We start from the raw sequence: 22,229 nt of genomic DNA on the forward strand, positions 1-22,229 counted from the left end.
GTGAGAAATGCAGTATGTGGTTCCTGCTGACAGTGTTTCCGGCACTGTGTCAGAAAGGCTTCGTTCATCTCTTTCAACGTGCCAGCTGTAGAGATGCGCGAAATGACTTGATGATGACACAACACTGGAAATGATTGCTCGAGAATATTGCCCATGAATACAACTTACCATAATTTCTTGTGCGCTATTGCGGCTTGTAGTACTTATAGTCATCCCTACAAATTGTTCGGCAAGCAGATTTTGCACTGGCAATTTACTTTGCTCTCGAAACGTAGCCTGTGCAGCTTTGTCAAGTGCACTTTACATGCTTTGTGTGCATTGGCTGGTCCGTGTCATGCTTGCCTGCTGCAGCATGGTGCATGGTTGCACCCGAAAAGCTGGGACAAGAAAGATGTGTTGTGCCTTCTGCACAGCATTGTGTACAGCTATCACTCATGTTCGTGTATGTGTTAGAGCACCCAAAGGGCACACAGCATGGCAGCGTTTGTAGAACAGCTGAAATTACATGCACAACAAAAAAGCATGCCGTAAATATTGGGTGAGTCATGCGCCTAAGTGCCTAGGCGCAACTTAGAGACCAGCAGTAATGTGCGGTTATGGGACTTTCTCCATATCCACATCACTCTCGCTCCCCATCAAGTGCACGCGATCATCTGCTTAACTGCTATTTTAAGGCTGCTAATGAGACAATGAACCAATTACCAGCCCTGTGGCCTTGCCAAGATTACTTTGATAATATATGCTATGCATTGATAGCCAATTTAGCTCTAGTGAAATTTCATTGCAGTTGGCCTTAAGGGGTTAAGGGACCCTGCATTTTTGCTCCAGATCTCTTCTTAGCATGTCGAAGAAGTAAGACCAAGAGGAATTAGAATAAAAACTTGCTTACAGAAATCGAAGTTATTGGTAGCACAAACTTGAAATACAAGCAAAGTGAGCGCTTCCATCTTCTCTTATTTCTGCAGCACTGGATGCTACAGTTCACTCTTTCATAATCTGGAACTGTGGAACCCTGTAGCAGTAGGGCACTGTGTCAGTCAGCTCTCCGAAACTTATAAACATTGCATAATGTTTACAAATTTTGGCTACTTCTGCGATTTTATTAGTGTTGCATGAGGTTTTGCAAAGCACAGTTTGTGAAAGTTCTAGACGTGGTGAAAGGCTGCAAGAAATGCATACAAAGAACTTCCTGTGGGCATATTGAACAAATGAAGGTCAGACATACACTGGGCACAAGTAGGAAACATTTTAGGTATAGATAGGATATTGGAGGTTCCATAGTATTGCAGTGGTATAATGCTGGGGTTTGTTAATTCCTTATAGGAATTCATAATGGTAGCAGTGCTAACAAAACAACAACGGAGTGTAATAATGAATGCCAAATGATATTTACTATGTAAACAAGAACGAAACAGAGTTTTACTTGTAGATCTCAACAATATTTTTGGAAGTCATCTGATAGTGAAAGGACATCGAACATGTGCTTGCTTCGAGCAAGTTCACAGTCGAGCAAGAATGACTTCGTAATTAAATCTATGCCATTGGCTTTCTTTCCATGCTTAAAAAATACTTGATTTTGTGCGCTTATTGGAGACCACATAGATACTATGAAGAAAAAGGTATTAATTATGGATGACATGCTCAATACAATGCATGAAGTGGTGCATGCATCACCTCAGTATGCTTTGTATTGTGTTCGTCATTGATATATATTTCATTTTAACAAGACAAAAGTGTTGTAGGAACATGGGAACTTGAAGTTACCAACAGCGTGACAAACAAGGGAAGCTTCGGTCTGGAGTCTGCATCTTTATATGGGGACTTGTGAGGGCCCAGTGAACACTGCTGTAACATTTGCTTCAAAGTGAGGCTTCCCTTGCTCACCTGCGGTTAATCATGCCTATCATGTTAGTTGCACCATTAATATGCCTATGTATTCAACTTGAACATGCAGCCAGACGTTTCAACTTAGAACTGGAGGAGACATGTTTGCTGTAGCTATGAAACATTGAATTGTATGCTTGATATGATGTAAAACATCCTGTCATTTCCCATGTGCCACTGAAGTCGCTTTGTACAGCGTGTCACCATAAAGAAAACAACCTTAGAGAGTGAGGATCAAATGCGCTCTGCTGAGCCAATTCACTGGTTCCGGAACCATTTTTTTTTCTCAAACTATTACTGAACCAGAAGGAAATCAAAGCACCTAAACTTGAAATATGCTGGTATTTTGAAAAGACTCGACAACCTGCTTATAAGGCTACTTGTGCAGTAGAATTAGTACAAGAGGTCATACATAATTTGCACACACTGAGGAGACTTGCGTTGGACATTGAAGCAGGTTCAGTGGCTGAGGAAGTGCTCGGTGGTCTCTTCACAGTTAGTGTTCTTATATAGGGAAGTCAGCCATTCCATAGAGGAAGAAGTATGAATTTGTGAAGGCTACCCCAGTCGTAGGAAGCACAGCACTGTATGTTGCACCAGTAGAAGGCCTATGGTAATTGCAGCTGCAGTGACAGACAGATTAAGCATAAGCAAATGGTGGTTGAAGTTCTCTATACTCTTCCTAAGAGCCATCGTGATGATGGGATAAATTCGGTGAAGTTCCTTAGCTGCATGCATTCTTGATAATGGGATGAGCATGGACTTTTGCATTATGGGTGTTATCATTGGTGTATCGCAGTGTTGGTTGGTGCAGTCGAAGTGCTTTCTGTGAACTTAGTTGCAATAAGATGTCATGTGATAACATAATTTTAGGCAATTTCCACTGTAATAGGAGCTGGTCATTTGCTCCATCTGATATGTTATGTAAGCATTGCCGCTAGCAAGAAAAGTTGGTGTAAGAGCAAACTGATGAGTTACGGGCTCTAATGATATTATTAATGGACCTGTGAAGATTATTATAGACGCCTTGTGTCTGCTACTGTGCTTGTGCTCTCTCCTTTTGCCTCAGCAGTCTCCTTCTTTGTCTGTCATCCCATTTTTCCTTTGCAGGGTAGCGAACTGGACGTTAGTTTGCTTAACCTTCCTACCTTTTTTTGTTTTCTTTCTTTCATTTACTATGATCGAGAAGGTCATGAAAGCTCTTGCAGGTCTTGAAACTTAGAAGATTCGATACTGAGATTCCTATCTCTGTTTGATGTAAGGACTCAATGATGTGTAGTTTTCTGCCATCATTAGCCCTTCATTTGAAGCTGACAATGAAAGAGCACCATTGCTCATTTATTATCATAAATACAGTCAAGCCTACTCGAAATACCTAATAAATGCTTGCTTTTTGTTAACAGACATTGTTTGACTGTTAAAATGCTCGTCAGGAATATATGCTGAGCCTATATAGTGTGAATTTCTGCATGCTGAGGATTCAACTACAATGAACCAGTTTGTGGACGGTGAAGGAGTGAGGGCAGAGGGGAAATGCAGGAAAGGATTTGCCTAGAGAATGTAGTATGGTTTCCAAGGGGGCTTTCAAGCCTCTGAATGTGCCACTGACAGCACACCGAGTGTCTGCTGGGCACTTTTGTGGCAGGCATGTAGGAGACGCAAAGGGAGGCCATTCAGAATTGTTCAGACCTAGCTGAATGGCCTTCCTTTTTTCAAATTTATGGCAATAAATGATGTATCAGATTTGGTGATTTGCATGAATTGCAGAAAAATACATGCTTAGCAGAGTAGAAGTATACAACCAATGAGTCATGTGATAGGCTCAGTAGAACTACTCTCAACTGTGACATGAGCCTGTCAGTCCCTTCATCCGATTGTTATGTTATATTATTGTATGCATGGTCACTAGCAGGAGAAGTCAGTGGGAGCGAACTAAACAGTTATGTGCTAAGGCTAAAGCTTGTCTTTAATTTTGACTGTTGAGCCACTCGTGGTACTTTAGTCTGCTGAAAAATATCTGAGTGTGTGGTTTGAGTCTGAATTTCAAATGCGTGCCCTTGCATAATATGTCTTAAACAGTACGCTGTAGCTTGCATTGTATTTTGCAACAGTTCTACTTTGTCCATTTTTCCACAAACAATATTGTTAAAAGCTGAAATTTTCTGTGCATACTAATAGATTTTATGCAATTGACAGGAGTTCTACGAGCACACAGAGATCCTCTGGAAAGACAAAGGTGTCCAAGCTGCCTTTGAACGCTCAAATGAGTACCAGCTGATTGACTGTGCGAAGTAGTATGTGCCTTTTTCTTTACTCTTTTCATGCTTGTGCACATATGCTTCGGCTATTATAAACAATTGTGAGCGTACACGAATGTTGCCACTGTGCTCGACTTTTGGCGGTTGTCGTTTAACAAGCCGTTCAGGTTTTTGGTTCGCTGAGGTAGTAGAAATTGCAGATGCTGACATGTGGTATAACAACTCCCCAGAACTCATCATGGACCATCCTGTAGGGAATTGAATGAGTACTGAGGGACACAATATATTTGTGATAGTTTCTCATTGTATCCTTGATGTACTGGTGTCTGTAAACGTATGGGTTTGGAAAGTGCTTCGTTGAAAAGTTGGAGATATTGCTGAGGATTAACTTATTTAGCACCTCCTGTAGTTTGCATTTATGGGTGGTTATGTGAATATAAATACAAATCCTGTTGTATGAAGCGGTGTAATTAAATTTCTTCTGGGCACATGATTGCTGATGTAATTTGTCTTGATCACTTGAGTGAAGCATTTGGTAGTATATTTCTTGAATGAAAAATTTATTATGTTACGAAGAATTATTTTTAATTTTAGGTTAATGACTTCAGCATAATCCAGCTAAATAAACCAAGTGTATGCACATAAGAATTTGCACGCGTTTGTCAGTGGTTCCCTAATTCATGTGGGACCCACTTTAGAGTCGTCATAGGAGTTATGATGGTTGTCAGCATTTTTGTGCGTGTTTATTAAATTTGGATTTGACAAAGACTGCCTGTGTTATATATAATTATTAGGAGCAAAAAAATATGATCAAGAAGTGTTTTTATTTTGCTAATAACTGGAAAAGGCAATCATTGCATTGCTTTACACGCATACATTTGCATGTGAGCAGGTTAGGTTATACATTGCCTTTCGTAACTTCACTGTAGATTGTGGAAAGTATTGTGAGGACTTGAACAAAACTTGCATTCCCCGACAGCATTGAACTGAGATTGTCTGCACTTCTTTATTCAAGTGATTAAGGCTTTCTATGCCATTGCCATTATCTGGCACGCCCCTCGCATTAATGCGGCTCTTGCTGGCACAGACGCTGAGGGTAGAGTTTGCACCATTTAACAAAAGTTATTGTTGGCAGACAATAAAGTTGCCAGAGATCTTCATATCACTCTTTAACATGTTGCATAACAAATGCTGCATGTGCAGGGTGCACACAGCAAAGAATGTGTAAATGCTGGCTTGGTGGCATCCTTTTGCTACTTTTGCTTTCAAGGAAGTGTTCGAAATCTATACAAACACCATTCTTTCTGCTTGTTGCAGTGGGTCAATTAGCATGCTATTTACTTTATGGAAGCTGAAGAATAGCATGCTACAAGGTGTCTGAAATATGGTCTATATACATTATGCTATGCTGATGTCTGAATAATTGAGGATGTCCAAATTGAAAGGCACCTGGATTTTTTTTTATTATATTACACTATGCACGTGTCTGACTAAATGCGCATGCTTAAATTTTTGGTGTCCAAAAATCGGTCGGTGACTGTAGATGTAAATAAACCATACAAATGCAGCCAATGCATAGAAATCGGCACCACTAAATCCAAGAATAATCATTCAAAGGCTGATAAATAATTATGGTCAGTATTTTAACAAACACCCAGTTTTATTGTCGGCACTTTGGAGCACTCGGTTTTAGCTGGTGCTGTCAGTAGAGCCTATCTTCTACTGGTAAGGAAGCCTGAAATTGCACATGCTTGAAAGGGGTTTGAATTTGTAGAGTAACTTGTTTGCGACTATGAAAGCAGTATGAAAATCATTATTACAGCAAGCAGTGTGGTTGTAATATTAATTTGTGAATCTGTATGAACATGACAGTAGGTTATCACAGTCTGACCACGCTGAAGATTTCTTTACTACTGTCATGTTCTGGATGCCGCACGTGCTGCATTGTGCATTTCTTGAATGCAGCACATTGCAGCTTTGATAGGCTTCTGTTTCTGATGGTTATTGCTGCATTTTTAACATTTGTGGTCATTAGGTGGGCTGATGGTGTTCCTTGTACATCTCAGACAACATAAGTCCTTTGCAACATTTCTGTGTGATTGAATGGTGACTAAGCAGTTTTCATAAGTATGAACGTTTTCTTTCAATTTTTGCACCCTTCTTGCTCATTGTGACATTGGAAGTGCCACTTTAAAATGCAAGGTTGCAGTTGTGTAGCAGAAGCATCAAACTTCTGGCTATGAATTTTTTAATTCTCATTGCTAGCACATATGAGGGGTTGCTGATGAGAAATGAGTCCTACTCAGAAAAAAATTGAGCTAGGAACCTGTAGCTGCTGCACTATTCTACATATTTTCCAGGGAAAATGCACTTGCCGCATTGCAGCGTCTTAAGCCCCTGTAAATAAAATTCCTCCGTGTGCTGGTGTAACCACTCATTTGCAGCAATAGTTGCCTCAAGCACACTCCAGATCGTCCCTTGAGGTGTTTTTTGAGATTGGGATGAAGATGAAAGTCGGAAGCAGTCAGGTCATCAGGTCGGTCGTCAGGTCGAAGCAGTCAACCCCCTTTCTTCTTGTTCATTACATAACGAGGGTCTCCAATCCGGCAATGTTGATGCCTTTAGGCAGCACGTGTGGGTTTATTGACCAGTTGCCTTCACCCAAAAAAGATCACGTACTTGTGACGCCTGCGGCAGGTAGGATGTTCCTCATCTATCGCCAAGGTTTGTGAGTGGTGGCGCTGGCTAGCACACCCAGTGTTAGTTCTAGTAGTGACACATAAATACCCCGGAAAGTGGATGGGGAAACAGCGCCGCAGCAGCTCAATTGGTAGAGCATTGCTCGTGTAATGCAAAAGACGTGGGATCGTTCCCCACCTACAGCAAGTTGTTTTTTCATCCACTTACAATTCCATTAATTTATAATTTAGTTTATTTCAATTAGTAAGTACAAGTAATTTCCCCTGTTGTAATTTCCCCTGTAATTTCCCCTGTCTTTGTTGGCTTCTTAGTAGTCACTGTGCTTCATGTAACCTATGTTCAAATCTTCTATTTATGACCTGCTATGCTTGATTATTTGGTGTCAAGTGTCTGAGTGATGTCACATTGTCATCACATTTTATACATGAGTAGAGGGCATATTTGTCTTCAAGGGGGCTTTTGTGAACATTGTTGCATAAACAGGTAAACAGCACTGTTAAGGCTAAACCATGGGCTCATTTGCACTAAACTTCAGTACTGAGGTGTCATTTTGCAGCGGATGCATTCAATACATTGTAATCCAGTGCTCTACATTGTAATCCAGTGCTCAACAAAAACTCTTCAGGTGAGGATGGTGCCTGGTCAAAATAAACAAGTACACGACTAAGTTTGAAAAGAAACATGATTGGTGTTTCGGGGCTGCTATGGCGACCGTGTTCAGTCGTAGAACCCTTTCAGTGTCGGGTCTTTCTTTTTCAGAGGTGACACATTCCCAGCGTTGGGTTTTTGCCCTCGGGTTTTATAAAATGAACATAATGGTTTATTTTTAGTTGTGCAGAAATATAAATGACACAACTAATCTCAAATGTGGTCTTAGGGTACTGTATGGTGAAACTATTCCAATCTGTTTTTATTCCAGTCTTCTGATGTCATATTTATGTAACCGCTGACGGGAAGCATTGGGCGTTGACTTGCAGCATTGTTTGAACTGACCAATCAAATGCTATCTTCGTTTATAGGTGGTCACTTATGCTTGCTTTCAAAACGAATCACATTGCCTACCTCGAAAGAAGGTTTTGGTGGGGCCGAGCTAACGCAGTGAAAGTACATAACCAGAAAAGGAGGGTGGTGTGGGCGTCTGCAATTGGCCTGCTTCCTTTGGATGAGCTTGTAGTGGCTAGTCGAAAATAACGTCAACATGTGACAGAAGGTTAAAGATTCTGCTAAAACGGATCTTCACCACAGAAGTGTTGGCAGTGCAATGTCATAAACATGCCAAAAGGGCTCGAGAAAGTTATACTGCTATTGAATAATGTTTATTAAAAGCAAATAAATTCATGCTGCCGTGCAACTCGCCGTAGCCAGTGTCCGAGTGATCAGTAGGCAGACATCTGTCCCTTTCAAACGGGACAGTCTCTGGCTTTACTGAAAAAACTCATTTTTGTTTGTCATATTAACGCGGCTTTAATGCGTACACGTCCCTCTGATCTGAGTTTACAGTTTTGTGATGTTGCGTGACAGACAAGCGAAGTGGGTGCAGCCCAAAAACTTGTGACCTATAGAGGAGGGAAAATGCCAAGAAAGGTGTAGAATTGGAATTATTTTTTTGTTTGATCTTATCATGCACAATCAGTGTGTACACTTATATCACATCGGGAGTTTTTTCAGTTTTCAAGGTGTCATGTGACAGGCAGGTGAAGTAGGGGTGTTCTGAAAAATTTTTGTCCCATCGTTTATGGCTGACTGCAGAAATTGAATAAAAACAGTTTGGAATAGTTTTATGTTATAGCATCCTTGTTGTGCTCCTTACATTCCTGTCTGACAAAAGGAGCGTGGTAGGGTAGAAACACTGAAATGTACTGGTATGTCTGTGACGCCGAAAGGATTAGAGGTGGTGCCACAGCTTGTGAACAAGGGGACTGACATGTACTGGCCCTGAAACTTCACTTATATGTTCGTTTACTTTAAACCTTATTTGAGTGCTTGTTTATTTTGGCACTCTTTAGTACCACTTTTTTACGCATAACTCACCTGTTTTTGTCCAGAATAAACAACTACTCTTCATCAGCAGTGATGCAAGACAGAATGTCAAATTTGCAGATATGGTATGGTGGCACCATGTTTCTTTAGCAACTTCCAGGGGCCATTGTTATGTTCTCACATTCTGCACTTTTTTCTAGTGGTGCCACGAGCATCTGCTTCTGAATTTTTCTTGCCTAAACAGGCATGTAATCAAACACAAAGAAAGATTACAAACTGCATTCGCTGCGAAATGCTATTTTTGTGCAACGAACCAGCAGTTAAAAGGGAAGATTTTTGTATACCTGGCCGGTCCAATTCTTTCCATAAAGGCAGCTTATTTCTGGCAGCCAAGTGAGGCAAGGGCGTAGACAGGGAGGTGGTGATATAGATAAGCTGCCTGCCCCGGCCATCTTCTTATTCCCCAAGCAAGAACAGATTTCTTGCTTGCTTTCTTCTTCTCAGCATAGTCACTTAGAATAAGTTTTTAAGTTAGGCTGGCACATTGAACACTGCCGAATTTCATTAAACTTCAGATACAAATTTTTTTCGTATGTACTGTCAATTCCAGATATATAGCCGGGACACGTCGGTGGGAATGAACTCTGCGTATGACGATCAGCCATTTAACGCCGTTGTAAAAGACATATGGCCAGGCACATTCACACGCGATTCACGGTACACATGTGCTGATGGTGGCATGGTGCATATGGGCTGGTTTGCTTTCATGCTGCATTTATTTCTACCTTATTCTGAATAAAAACGCACTTTAAGCGTGAGACACACCACGGTCTTGCGACCGCTCGATGCAAGCTTTTAGGATTAGTGTTACAATCAGTTAATCAAATAACATTCCACAGCACGAGTGACTTGCAACATTTGTCTGAAAAAAGAAAAAAAAGTAGGCTTTTGTGCATTTGACACCGCCTTGCATAAACAAATTGGCAAATTACAGTATTTCATGATCCAGGGGAGATGCAAGACATGCAAAGTTTTCAGATGTTTTCACACGTTTTCAGTTTTCAAAGTTTTCACATGTGGAGCTCGCAAGCAGAGCATGAAGTCACCTTTTTCTCAAACTCTCTCTTTTCAACAAAAGCATGCTCCTCAATCTTTTCTAGACGCTTTATTTTTTAATATAGCAGATTCCCATAGGCGGCTGCTATTGGCCAATAGCTTGCATCAATCAAGAACGGTGTTCGAATCAGTGCACTTCTTCCTGCTGTTACTGTGTATATCTATTGACGCAGTTTAATAAACAGGCTAAAGTAAGCTAAAATCTGCCTTCGAATTTCGATAAATACATACTTCTGGAAGAAGCCGACTATCGTCTGCTCATGCTCAGCCGCAGCTGCCTCTGTAAGAATTTAACTGTGCCCTCCTTGCATATTGATGTTGCAGCTGTTGGGTCTTGCTAATTTCAACTAGTTTTGAACACTCACCTAGCCTCAAACAATGTGAAACTTATAGTCAGGCCACACGTATGCTTGCCAACGTGTATTCACTCCTGTCCACTCCTGGCTAGATGCCTTGGCAGGCTTCGCTTTGTTTTAAGCTATTGATAGCACTTCAACATGTGCAAATTGGACGTGGCTACTATCTGTTGGTCAAGTTGATGCAGGACAAAGTCAGTCTGCACCACGTAGCAGGGCCAGACTGGAGCATATGAGCGCGAGTGCGCACTCAAGCCCAGTCGTGCACAAAGCAAATGTGCATATGCACTACAGTTGAAGGCAGCCTTGGTCTGCTATGTAGTGTAGGTACCGTGGCCGCCACGGGGTGCTGCGACAAGACTGCTGGCTAAGTGCACTGTGACTTGTTGAGGACAACCGCATTTGGCATGCCGTAAGTGCCAAAATTGGAAGTAGCGGCATCTGCATGAACATTCAAAATCAAATTTGAAGTGTGCATTCCGTTAACATTCAGTAGGCGGAGCATTGTGGATGCGTCCTATTCTGCCATAGCCTTCGCGGTGCAAGGCATTGAAGGAGGAGCGGGAGCACCGCGAACGGGATTGTACGCAACCTTTGATTGCCAATAACTTCACTTCTCTGCACATTGAAATACTTTCTGTGGCAAAGTATTTCTGAAATACTCTTTTTTAACTTCAGATGCATTTCTTGACTTCAACAAAAATGGTTGAGGGCTGTTTCAATGCAAGGTGATGCAAAATGCCCATATGTGAAAAGTGACTAGCTGGAAAGAACAAGGAATCTAAGCGCAGAAAGGTGCTCCTGCATAGCATAGTGTTAATTGCTACAGCAAGCAAGTTGCTACCGCAGCTTTGCACTCATGGACGACATGCTCAGCTTCTAAGTGAAGATCATTTGTATTTTGCATTATTAAGCAGCCAGAAACATCAATTTTTTGCCTAGCAAAGGATTTTGGCTAACCATCATAACAAGTTCGGTATTTCCTCCCGTTGAATGGAGTATTTCTTGTTTCATTCTAATTCACTACTGAACCCAAAGGAACTGTCATTTATGTGTAAAAATTAACTGCCTTCTGGACCTGTATTTTGTGACATTCCATTTGATTTTCCATTCTTCGGTTGTGTTGCACTGTGTGGCTGATTTCAGAGATAAGATAGCATGGTGTTGAGCTACATCTGAGCTAATGACAAAGGTCGAAAAGAATGGTTCATGGAATGAATTGTTAAAAAAAAATCTGCCGCAAGTAGCTCAGTGGCCATGGCCTTACGCGTCTGAGCCTGGGATCATGGTTTCTATGCCAGTTGTTCCGACTGCGTTCTGATGGTTCGGAATGTAAACATGCTCATGTACCATGCATTAGGTGCACAATAAAGAACCCCAGGTGGTGAAAATTATTTCGAAGTTCCCCACTACAGCTTGCCTCATAATCAGATTGTGGTGTTATGTAAAACCTTAGTATTTAATTTTCTAATGGTTAGACAACATTACGCTTTGATTATTAAAAAGTGTGCACCATTGTGAACACTAAAATTGAGTGCAAAGACTGACGAATTATGTATCATGCCTCTGGGGCATAGTTCACAGGACAAGAAGACTGTCATTAAAAATATGTTTTATGCTCCTCGTGTCTTTTGAAATGATTAAGTTTGGCAGAACTGTTTACTCAATTATATTTGGAGGATAATTTCGGGAGAAAAAAAAGAAAGGAAGATAAAGCGACATGGATCTGAAATGCGCAACTGCACCACTATGCAGTGCCTATGAGTCAAGAGTATTGATCATTGATGGTGCTACTTTAGACAATTTTACATGGTTGTTAGATTTGGCTCAGCTTGGCTGCCTTGGCTTAGTTTAACTGGCCAACTATATATGGAATGGTAAAGTTGGCTAAAGCGGATGGGCGATTCCAAACCATATGCACCAGCTGTATAAGTGCTGCAGGCAGTCTCCAGCACTCGTGCAACTCTTTTGTAGGAAAAGGCAAAAAAGGCAGTCACCCCATCACTCTTGTGCTAGTAAGTCATGCATTGCAGGAAAGACGTATTCTGGTAAACGACATGGGATGGCGCAATAGCCCAACTTTAAAAACATTTATAGTAACATGTCATGCTAGTAAATGAACTGTCATCGCCATTTTTTATGGACTATAGCAGTGCAATTTACACCTGAACATATGGCAAAAGTACAGTTGTCTCAAATTTGGGATCATCTTTTTTATACATATTGTGTTTGTGGCATAGGAAATCATTTTTAGTCAACGTTTAAGGGGCCACTTACCATACCTTATTGGAAGTTTTGTTTATACACTGAAAGTTGTAAAGCACTGTAGAACAAGCATTCTTCAACAAACAACACACACACACATGCATGCACATGCACAAAACCATACCTGACAGAAGACTACACCTAGCAAAATAACTGTATAAATGTGCAAACATAGAAGGGCATGGTGGATGAGGCTTTGTTATACACAAGATGAACTGGCAGTTACTGGCAGTTGATAGGAGCGTGGGAACAATTCGCAGATGACAGCAGATGTATGGAGCTTTTTACTTTGGCACAGAGGGAAAAGAACACACATAGACATTTGGTGTGTTGGTTTTATTATTTCTAACGTTAAGATATATGCAATAACGTACCAGACAAATAGCTACTGTAGCATGCAGTGGTTTTTCAAAACCACGTGTCACGATGCCGACGTTGCAGGCATTCGTCGAGATGCAGACATGCCTTTGGTGTGGCATTTGCTCTCTGCCAGAAAGCAGCGCTCCCTGTAAGTAAGAGCAGGTGGACACTATCTGAATTTTCAGCTGTTTATTGTGGCGTAGGTTGGTGTAATACCTTGAAGACATGATTGTCAGTGCATGATCTAGGCACCGTGCTTGTCTGTAATGCCCGAACCCTGTAAGGAGCCCTGACTGTAGGCAGTCACAAATGGTACTTTTTCTCCAATAATAAATACTGTGAAAATAAAGAGGAGGCATGCAATAGGGGGCACATATCAAAGTGCAATTTCTTTGAATTACCCATGTCAAGTTTACACACTTGTACACATGATTTTTTGAAATTTTTTTCTTGTATACCATGTCTTGCATTTTATAGCGAAATTCTAATAGTGCTTAAATTTTTCTTTTCAACAATGTTTTGGGAATGCATTGCCCAAAGCATTTGGCAATGCATTCCCAAAATTATAATTCCCAATGCATTGTAAGCCACATTTATAATTGCAATCTGAGAGGGTCTTGTTCAGTACTGGTTAGCTTGGCATGGAATGACCCATACTATGGTCAAACACTATTGTACATCTTTGAAGCACACTGGCTTGGAGGCATTCACGTCATTTTCATGGTTGGGAGCACAACGTAGGATACAGCACATTAGATTTGGCTGTTTAGAATGAAACATTTATATGCAACTTTCTGGGCAACATAAGGAAACAGATGAAAACACTTTGGTGGTCTGACGTCGCTAGTAAGACTTGGGTATTCTGGTTTTAAGGGAGGTCCCACAATAGCTCTACCACATCCATATGCCTGGATTTTAGCCATCTGATATGCAGACGGCTTTGTTTTGAGTTTGTGGAACATGAGAGTACAAATATTATTCGGTGGGTCAAGGCAGCATTGGCTCCATTGTGCATTATTGCAAGATAACTGACCTAGAGAAAGGTTATTTTCTTTAGATGAGCACTGTGCATGTTTGTATGGCTTGCTGACCAGGAGGGTGATTGGAAGTTGTACCATGCCTTCCTTAGACAGTGATCCAGCTTTCTATAGTTGTCTGTATTTGTGACAGATGATACACTGAGGTGTACCAGAGGCTATTGAGGTGGCGTGTGGCACTGTTTTCAGAAGGCTGGAGGAGTGTCCCTACTGGAGAATTTAGCATGTTTAGGGAAATGTGGAATAACAGAAGTTCCTTTTTTAATAAAGCAGCACAATAATTTTCCACAATTGTTGCTCATTACTTTATTTCCCATGTAATGTGCATTCTTAAACTGTGCCTCACATTTTCTAAAATTTAAGCCTCCTTCCTTGCTCATCAGAACATAACTAAGGGGGTTAGCTGCTACACAAACGAATGACGAAGTCAGAGAAAGTACAGTTAGACTTCGATATAACATAGTAGTTAAAATAGGCAATTTTCTTCGTTATGTCTAAATTTTGTGGCATTGAAATTTGACCTTTTATGCAAATAAGTACAGTCGCAGATCAATTTTATGGGGAAGGCTGTCTATGGCTAGGATCTGGCGGATCGCGTCCCTGCGTAGACGAAAACTTTTTCGTATGTGGGCTGATTCTGAAGGTAAGTGCAATACCGAGCCGACCCGTGGTGGAGGTGAAGCAGGCGTTAAGCACTATCCATACATGGGTTGATCCCGAAGGTAATGAAATGCCGGGCTGACGCCCGGTGGAGGTTAAGCAGGCATTGAGCATTCCCCTCCACATACTTGGGCAGTCGCTGAAGATGGTGCAATGCCGGGTTCACCCGTGGCTTAGGGGAAGCAACCGTTTAGCACTTCCCATACGTGCGCCTATCCCGAAGATAGTGCAATACCGGGCCTACCCATGGCGGAGGTGCAGCTCGCCATTATTTAAGGCGCCCACATACACAGCTTTGCTGGTCACCCTTCTTCACAGAGTGGAAGAGCACTTAGTTTTTTCTCACACGGAAAGGGGCCACAAGAGTTTTCCAAATTATAGGGCAATCGAAAAAAGCAAATCTGAATGAGAAAACAATTCATTATGGTGAATCAAGATGGCAACAAAGGATATGGTTTCATGCCATGTCGACGATATGTTCACAAAGGCGGTATGAATTAAGCGAAGCCAGCCACACTATAGTGTGCACTCTGCCGCACGGCTGCTAGCGTCGCCCGCACTGGGACGATGATATCGTGGAAAGCGCCAGCAGCGGGGAGTGGCTACTTCGTCTGCCATGTCTCCAAAATTTGAGATTACACAACCTTCAATGCTAAACACGCCAGAAGACATTACATGATGCCACTCCGTCTCAGCACACCCACTCTTTGCACACGCGGCAGATTACCTCTAAAGCCTGTTTCACATGCAAGCAATTGAGCGAATGGAGCGAACAGCGGTGCGGCGCTGTGAAGCTTTTCGTTAGGTGTTGTTTCACATGCATTGTCACCGCGCATCTTCTGCTGCTGCGAATACCAATGTTGCTGGCAAAAAATACTGGACTTTCAGCCAGTTTCGGTAGTTTGCGACTACCAACACAAGAATTGTTTTGTCCCTGCTTTTGAAATTTTTATTTTATAGATACATATCCTGCGTTTTGAGTATCTAAATCATGCTTACTTTTTATCTTTTGTGTTGTTTTTGTAAAAAAAATTCGCATATGTGGCACACAAACCCGTGAGCGGCTCGGTACTGTGCCATAATGTACGCTAGTGTGTCGGTGGAGATGGATTTATGTGCGCCACATAATGATTCTTGCATGCATCTTCTACATGTATTTAGATAGAAGCACCCGAGTTAAAGCTTCCGCTTAACTAAAGGAATGCCAGCTTTCTTTTTCTCACGGCTGTGTAATTGAAACAATACTTATACAACTCGACTGCGTAGAATAACCGCACGCAATAAAGAAAAAATTCAAGAATTGTGTGATGTGTGCGTAAACCGGGACAATTAATACATACAAATGCGTGCTTGCAGGAGCGCGACAAAGTCTGCGCAGTGACAAAGATTGTTTCCGACAAGCTTCAGCATTTCGCTAGAGAGGCGAGAAAAATTACTTTTAACACAAGCATCATCATGCCTTTCAAGAGTCTGTAGCATTAAAAAAACAACACTGACAATCTTGCAGTTCAATACACCTGGTGTCTTTGCTTACCGGTGTCAGTGTTTCAGCAAGGCGTCCCTGACTTCCCAAAGGGACTCCACTATTACAGAAGTTGTGTTTCACTTTCCACAGCTGTGGCCGTTTCGCAACCTCACTGATTAGCAATTCGTTGAAAAGCTATCTTGGCATGCTGCCCGTACCACATGTAGCAAGTAAATAAACATCATCCTATGCACAGGTTTTCCCACACTATCCTCCACTGGTCACGTGGCAAGGCGGGCCGTCATTGGTTCGGAAGCAGCGCTGCCATCGCGATAAAATTCCAACTTGCCTGAACCTCGCCGCTCCAGCTGCTAGTACTGCTGCCGTCGCTCAAAACAGGTTTATGCGTTGTGGCGGAGGGAATCACGAGCATTTTCGTTTGCATGTGAAACAGGCTTAAAGCAAGGTGCGTGGCTGCGTATGCGCACAGTGGGCAGCCACAGCCAACTTCACCTCTCTCCCTTTCCTGTCCTACCCTTAGCGCGCGCTTGATCACGTTACCACGAGCTCGCTCCCCTCCCCCTCTTTCCCTTTGCTTGTGCCGGGAGGCGGCACTCATGTGTAAAGCCACCATCTTTCTTTCTCACTCTTGTACACTTTCACTCGCTCCTAAAGTACAAAGTGCATGGGGATCGATAGGATCTTATCGCACTTGACTTTACGTGGAACACGATGTGGCTTAACTTCAGGGTTCGCTCTTGTCGCACCGCTGGTGATTTGAGAGCTGCATTTGCAAGCAGCTGCTTGTAATTCAATCATTTGACAATCTGCGTCTGCGGAAGCTTCCATTTATTGTTTGGCCATTCCTTTGCTGTGGAAGTAAAATTCTGTCATATTGAAATCGCATTCAAATACACTTTGTTATATTGAGGTTCTAATTACATAGATATCTATCGTCTATGGTAGATATCTATCGTTAGATTCTATCTGTTATGAAAAATTAAATATCTCATTGTATAGAGAATTTCGTTATATTGAGGTTTAACTGTAGTTGTAAAGTTGAAATGAAGTGATCCAACGTGGTTCACATGTACAAAAATAATGGCTTGCTGGGTAAATCATCATCATGCACCGTCGTAGTCACTCATGCTATCTATAGCTGTGGAGACTATCCTGGCACTGCTTAAAGGGCCCCTCACTGTGCCCCATGACAAACTTTGGTTATAAACTGGAAACGGCATCTAGGGAGCGTTTTAGTGAAATAATTTTTAAAATCGGTTCACTATTGGAGGAGATTGAATTGTCCTGTTACCAAGCCACCAGGAGGTGTGTGTTACTGTCAACAGAGATCCTCCTCCTTTGCCTCGAGTAGCGTCCGCAAGCAGTGCTCCTTTCCTGCCTTCCATACCAAAGCTGAGGGACCTTGTTACGTTCACGTGATGAGCCCCCCCCCCTCTCCTTAATTTTTCCTCGTTCTTTTTTTGTTGTGCCGCACACTCCCAGTGGTAGCATTGCGCATTCTCTTGGCTGATTAACCGGTCACGTGCCAGTGTTGGTGACGTCGCAGGCTACCTTATTGTTAAAGGCAGTGCATCTTGCATAGAGGCATTTGTGCATGTAACCTTGTCTCTCTCGTGAGAAGGGAGCTGGGCCATCTGTTTGAAATTTCAGCAGTTTTCGTGCCACACAGCGGTTTTGTACTAATCATCGCTACAGTGTGATTTACACACTGCGCTTGTCTGCTTGCATTGTCCAAACCTGGTGAGGGGCCTTTGTGGAGTTCTCACACCCGTGCTCCTGGGACAAAGGAACGACAACACAATAGTGCAAACAATCACAAGGGCATTTATTGCACCTTTCATAGATCAGTGCCTGCTAGCCGAGTTGCTATCCACAAAACATGCCGATGGGCGCGCGACAAATCTAGAAGTCTGACTCACCGCGACCGGATAGCGAGCGAATATGTTTGCCCCATGCTGGATCCCAACGCCTGGTCGTTCGCGCGTACGGTCACGCGAACGGTGGCGTGTTCCAAGGCGGCCACGCGAGGCGGACTCGCAGAGGCATGGGTGGGCGCGCGCGCGGGACGTCCACGCTGTTCGCTGATCCGCTGGGAAAGAGCAAGCGCCTTCTCTTTCGGCGCCCAAGTAACCCCGCCTGTCGGCTGCGCTAGCAGTGCAACACTCGCACCATCTCTCGTACTGCGCCTCAACCACTCCGACCGCCTCGGGCTCCAGGCCACGCGGCGAAGCCGGATTACAGGAGATGCGCGAGTCGCGAGTCGAAGCCGGATTACAGGACGCGCGAGAGTCGCGCATCCCTACACCCTTTAAGCTAACGTACCCATCGGTGCCCATAATAAATTGTATATCGGTTTTATGAAGCCAGTTTGTCATGCTTCAGCATGAGATTTTACTGTTGCATCTGCTTTAAAATCTGCAGCTGTTAAAAACTGAACTGGTTTCTTGCCTATGTGTACTAATGTTTATGGGCCACTCCTCTGTCCTGAAAAGGGGGTGGTGGGAGATATGGGCTAGTGGTTTACCTTTAAAAAATTTGGAAAAATAGAGCTTCAAAATATAGTGTTGCATAGTTGTGGTTGTGTGGTAGTTTAGTCCCCATAAATGCCATTCTTTTGCTTCATTATAAACTGTTATTGCTACTAAATATTTTGACAGTTCATAAGTTGAAGAAACCTGTTGATGCTTGGTAGTAATTCCTACTTACATTATAGTTACTCTTGTTAGGCAGGTCAGAGCTGTAGCGAATCAGTGCCGTTACTGGCATTCATTAAGTTTAATTTTTCTGCAGTTTTCTGGACAGAGTGGCTACAATTAAGCAACCAGATTATACTCCAAATGAACAGGTAAGTTTATGTATGTCAGTTTGATGAGCTGCTAACCAGTTTATTTTATTTTCTAGGACATTCTGCGGTGCCGAGTGTTAACCTCAGGAATTTTTGAGACAAAATTTCAAGTGGACAAGGTCAACTTCCAGTAAGTTTGCCGCCAATTTTGATTGCAGCTTGCTGTTGTTTGCGTAGTAGTAGTTCGTAGTAGTTATTACTGCTGTAAGACTGCTATATGTCGTTATGTTATATTATGTTTCACTGTAACTATTGATAAGAACTTCTGTACTTGACATAGTGTGGAGATATTTAATGTGAAGGTTCTAGCCCAAGTATGACCCTTTTAAGCAATTAATGCTTTAGCTACTGTTGTCGGCGACCTTCAATTGATTTTTTGCCAAAAGCAAGAGTTGTTATCCAGGCACTCGAATGAAAACATCCAGGTGAGTTGTGAGAACAAAACGAGATCATCCGGGCAACCAGTCAAAACTTTAAAAAATGCAGTCTCTGGTCCTAAATTCTTTGTACAGGGCTGCATTACATACACTAGTTACCGCCCAAAGAAGCTACAAAAAATATTCCTTCCGAGTTTTTCCTTATGTTAGTTCACAATATCACTCAAGCTGTGACTTCTAGACGCTGAATTTTTGTTTGTCATTTCCAATAGTTATGTTCAAAAGGCACATACAGGGCACCGTACACTTCATTGTCATCTTTTGGCGCTGAGCGCTCGTTTGAATGCCAGCGATCCGCGAGTTCCATGGCCTGGGTTTTGTGCCACAACAAAGGTGGCACGAAACTGCGTGGCGCCTCTTTTAGGCCCTTCTACCTGCCACGGTGGCTTAGCAGTTATGGTGTTGCGCTGCTAAACACGAGGTCACAGGATCAAATGCCAGCCACAGTGGCTGCATTTCGCCTCCGTCGAAATGCAAAAAAGCTTGTGTTCTGTCCATTCGGGGCACATAAAAGATCCCCCGGTGGTCAGAATTAATCAAGAGTCTCCCATTACGACGCGCCTCATAATCAAATCATTTTGGCACGTAAAACCCTACAATTAAATTCATTCTTGTTCTAGCTGGGCAGTGCACTCTATCTCCCTGGTGTTTTTCGCTGCCTGTCGTGCCGCCTTCACCTGGTTTTCTCCTCCTAGCTGGGCAGTGTCCATACGGACCAGTGCACAGTATGGCATGGTGTGGTGTGCCATTGCAAACATGCACTACACTCATTTTAAGATTGTGGCTAGTATCATCTCCAACCAGTCTGATTTGCCAGTTGCCATTTCATGCTTACATCTGCTCTCGATTATGGGAGAGCCAGTAATTTTTTTGAGATGCATCAGCACCCAAGTTATACTTGTTGACAGGGATGATGGCTGGAAGGTATGACTTGCCAAGTGGCAGCCATTTGAACAGTTCAAAAGAAATCTGTACGATTGACAGTAACATTCTTCTACAGCATATCGAGTTACCATTGAATGTAAATTTTTTATATGTTTTCAAATGTACTTTGGCATTGACATTTTTTCTAGTGTATGCTACACGAAAAATAGAATTTGGTGACATTTCCTATTAAATTGAGGAGAATAGCCCTTGTGTATTAGTTCTTTATAGGCCGCGTGCACCGCCTATAGAGGCGCCACTGATAGCCACCTAGCGGGCGCTTCCAACAATACGCGCGGGAGCAGTAGCAGACGACAACGCTTTGCAGCAAGGGTGACTGAAGTTCGCGGCTGCGATTTGTCCTTTGTTCGGGCGCCAGACTGCTTCTTCTTCGGTGACAGCTGTAGGGAAGGCGCAGACGTCTGTGGGAGCGGGTATGAACAAATGTTACCAGTGTTTGGGGTAACATGGTCCACATACGCGCCAGGTGCGTCCCGCAGACAAACGCCATGAAGACCATTTACATGAAGTTGAGGTCATGTAAACTAGCCGACAAATTTTGTTGACTAATGCGATGTCTCGACCGTGTTTTTTTTAAAATTCTACCCTTGCCGTAATGCTGCTTCTGTAGCTCAATAATAAGCACCCGTCGTTAGTGCAGATTTCGATAACAGATCCGCACGCTGCGATGTCTGCACATGCCATTGTGATTTTTCTGCCGATGAATACATGTGACGCCGCCGAATAAGTGTAGTGGAAGTCGCTTGAAGAAGAATAATTGCGAATTTATTGATAGAAACGCGTGCACTATAGTCAACGAAGCCACCAAACGCACGGGTTAATGAAAGTGCGTGTTAGCGCTGTACAGCCGATGAACTGCCGTTTGCGCTGCAGTTTTTGCAATTTTAAATTCCCAAGGGAGCTTCTTGGAAACGTACAAAGCTATAGTCTGACTAACTTTGCAGTACTTTTTTGAAATGTTACTAGAGAGAGGTGCCACATGATATAATTTAAAGGCAGAGCAGCGCCAGTCCAATTAGATCCAGCGCTGGCGGCAAGGCCGGGTTTAGTCCTATGCGGCGTAAGCATAATAAGAAATAATTCAGTTGAGTACAAAATTCACTTGCAAGAAGCGACTACGTTGTGAAACAAACAAATCACTTGGCGTGTTAAGTCTGCTCTGACAGCATCAAGGTGTGATGACTTACCAAACGTGACGCGAACTATTCAGCGAAAAATTGAACAAAAATACCATATGCAGCATCTATTAGCCAATCTTGCCCTGAGCTGCCTATTTTCTAAACACATTTCCCCAAAAACCACAATATCTAAGATGCCCTCGGGCGAAATGAATAAAGCTGTTAAAGAAGCACTTGCTTGGTGTCATTCCGATAAGACACAGCGTGATTTATACCCTTTACAAACGAGGCAGGGTGAAAACCTCGCAGCTCAAAAGAATCAAGAGTTATGCATGAAGCAACTAGCAATAGTTAAACATGTGCGAAACCACGCATAAAATAGATGTAAAAACATGAAGTGCGTGACAGCTGGTGCGAGGATTTACCGGGCCACATAAAACTAACAATTTCAGTTCTTGCAAACTTCTGTAGCTTTAACATACAACACAATGCGCTCATGCAGTCGTGCTGCCTAGCTAGCCCAACGCGGTAAAGAAGCGGAAAACAATATAAGCGGCAAACGGCATTCCGAACTTTAGCGAAATGCCTTTAAACCGCATGTTGCACTGCAGACGAACTTCGTCGCTTACGCGTCTAACTACAATTGAGTAAAAAAATAATAATAATAAAAAAGAAAAAAACACCGAAGCGACAAAGGAAAGGATGAGAACAAGAAATTTCGCGCCGAAGCGATGATCCATTGCCACCGTTGCTCCTGCTGATGAGGCTTTGCGGGGAATAAT

At 42.6% G+C, this 22,229-nt stretch overlaps 1 protein-coding gene across 3 annotated transcripts in view; it reads left to right on the plus strand.

The window, feature by feature from the left end:
• Galphas (G protein alpha s subunit) overlaps positions 1–22,229 on the plus strand; it is a 199,699-nt gene that overhangs the window by 27,366 nt on the left and 150,104 nt on the right. For all 3 annotated transcript variants that reach the window (XM_070530671.1, XM_070530669.1, XM_070530670.1), the window contains exons 5-7: positions 4,081–4,178; positions 18,893–18,947; positions 19,004–19,077. In XM_070530671.1, the coding sequence (XP_070386772.1) occupies positions 4,081–4,178; positions 18,893–18,947; positions 19,004–19,077 (227 nt within the window). The remainder of the gene's footprint in view (positions 1–4,080; positions 4,179–18,892; positions 18,948–19,003; positions 19,078–22,229) is intronic.

The sequence above is a fragment of the Dermacentor albipictus genome, chromosome 1, assembly GCF_038994185.2.
Source record: "Dermacentor albipictus isolate Rhodes 1998 colony chromosome 1, USDA_Dalb.pri_finalv2, whole genome shotgun sequence".
In the NCBI taxonomy this organism is placed as follows: Eukaryota; Metazoa; Arthropoda; class Arachnida; order Ixodida; family Ixodidae; genus Dermacentor; species Dermacentor albipictus.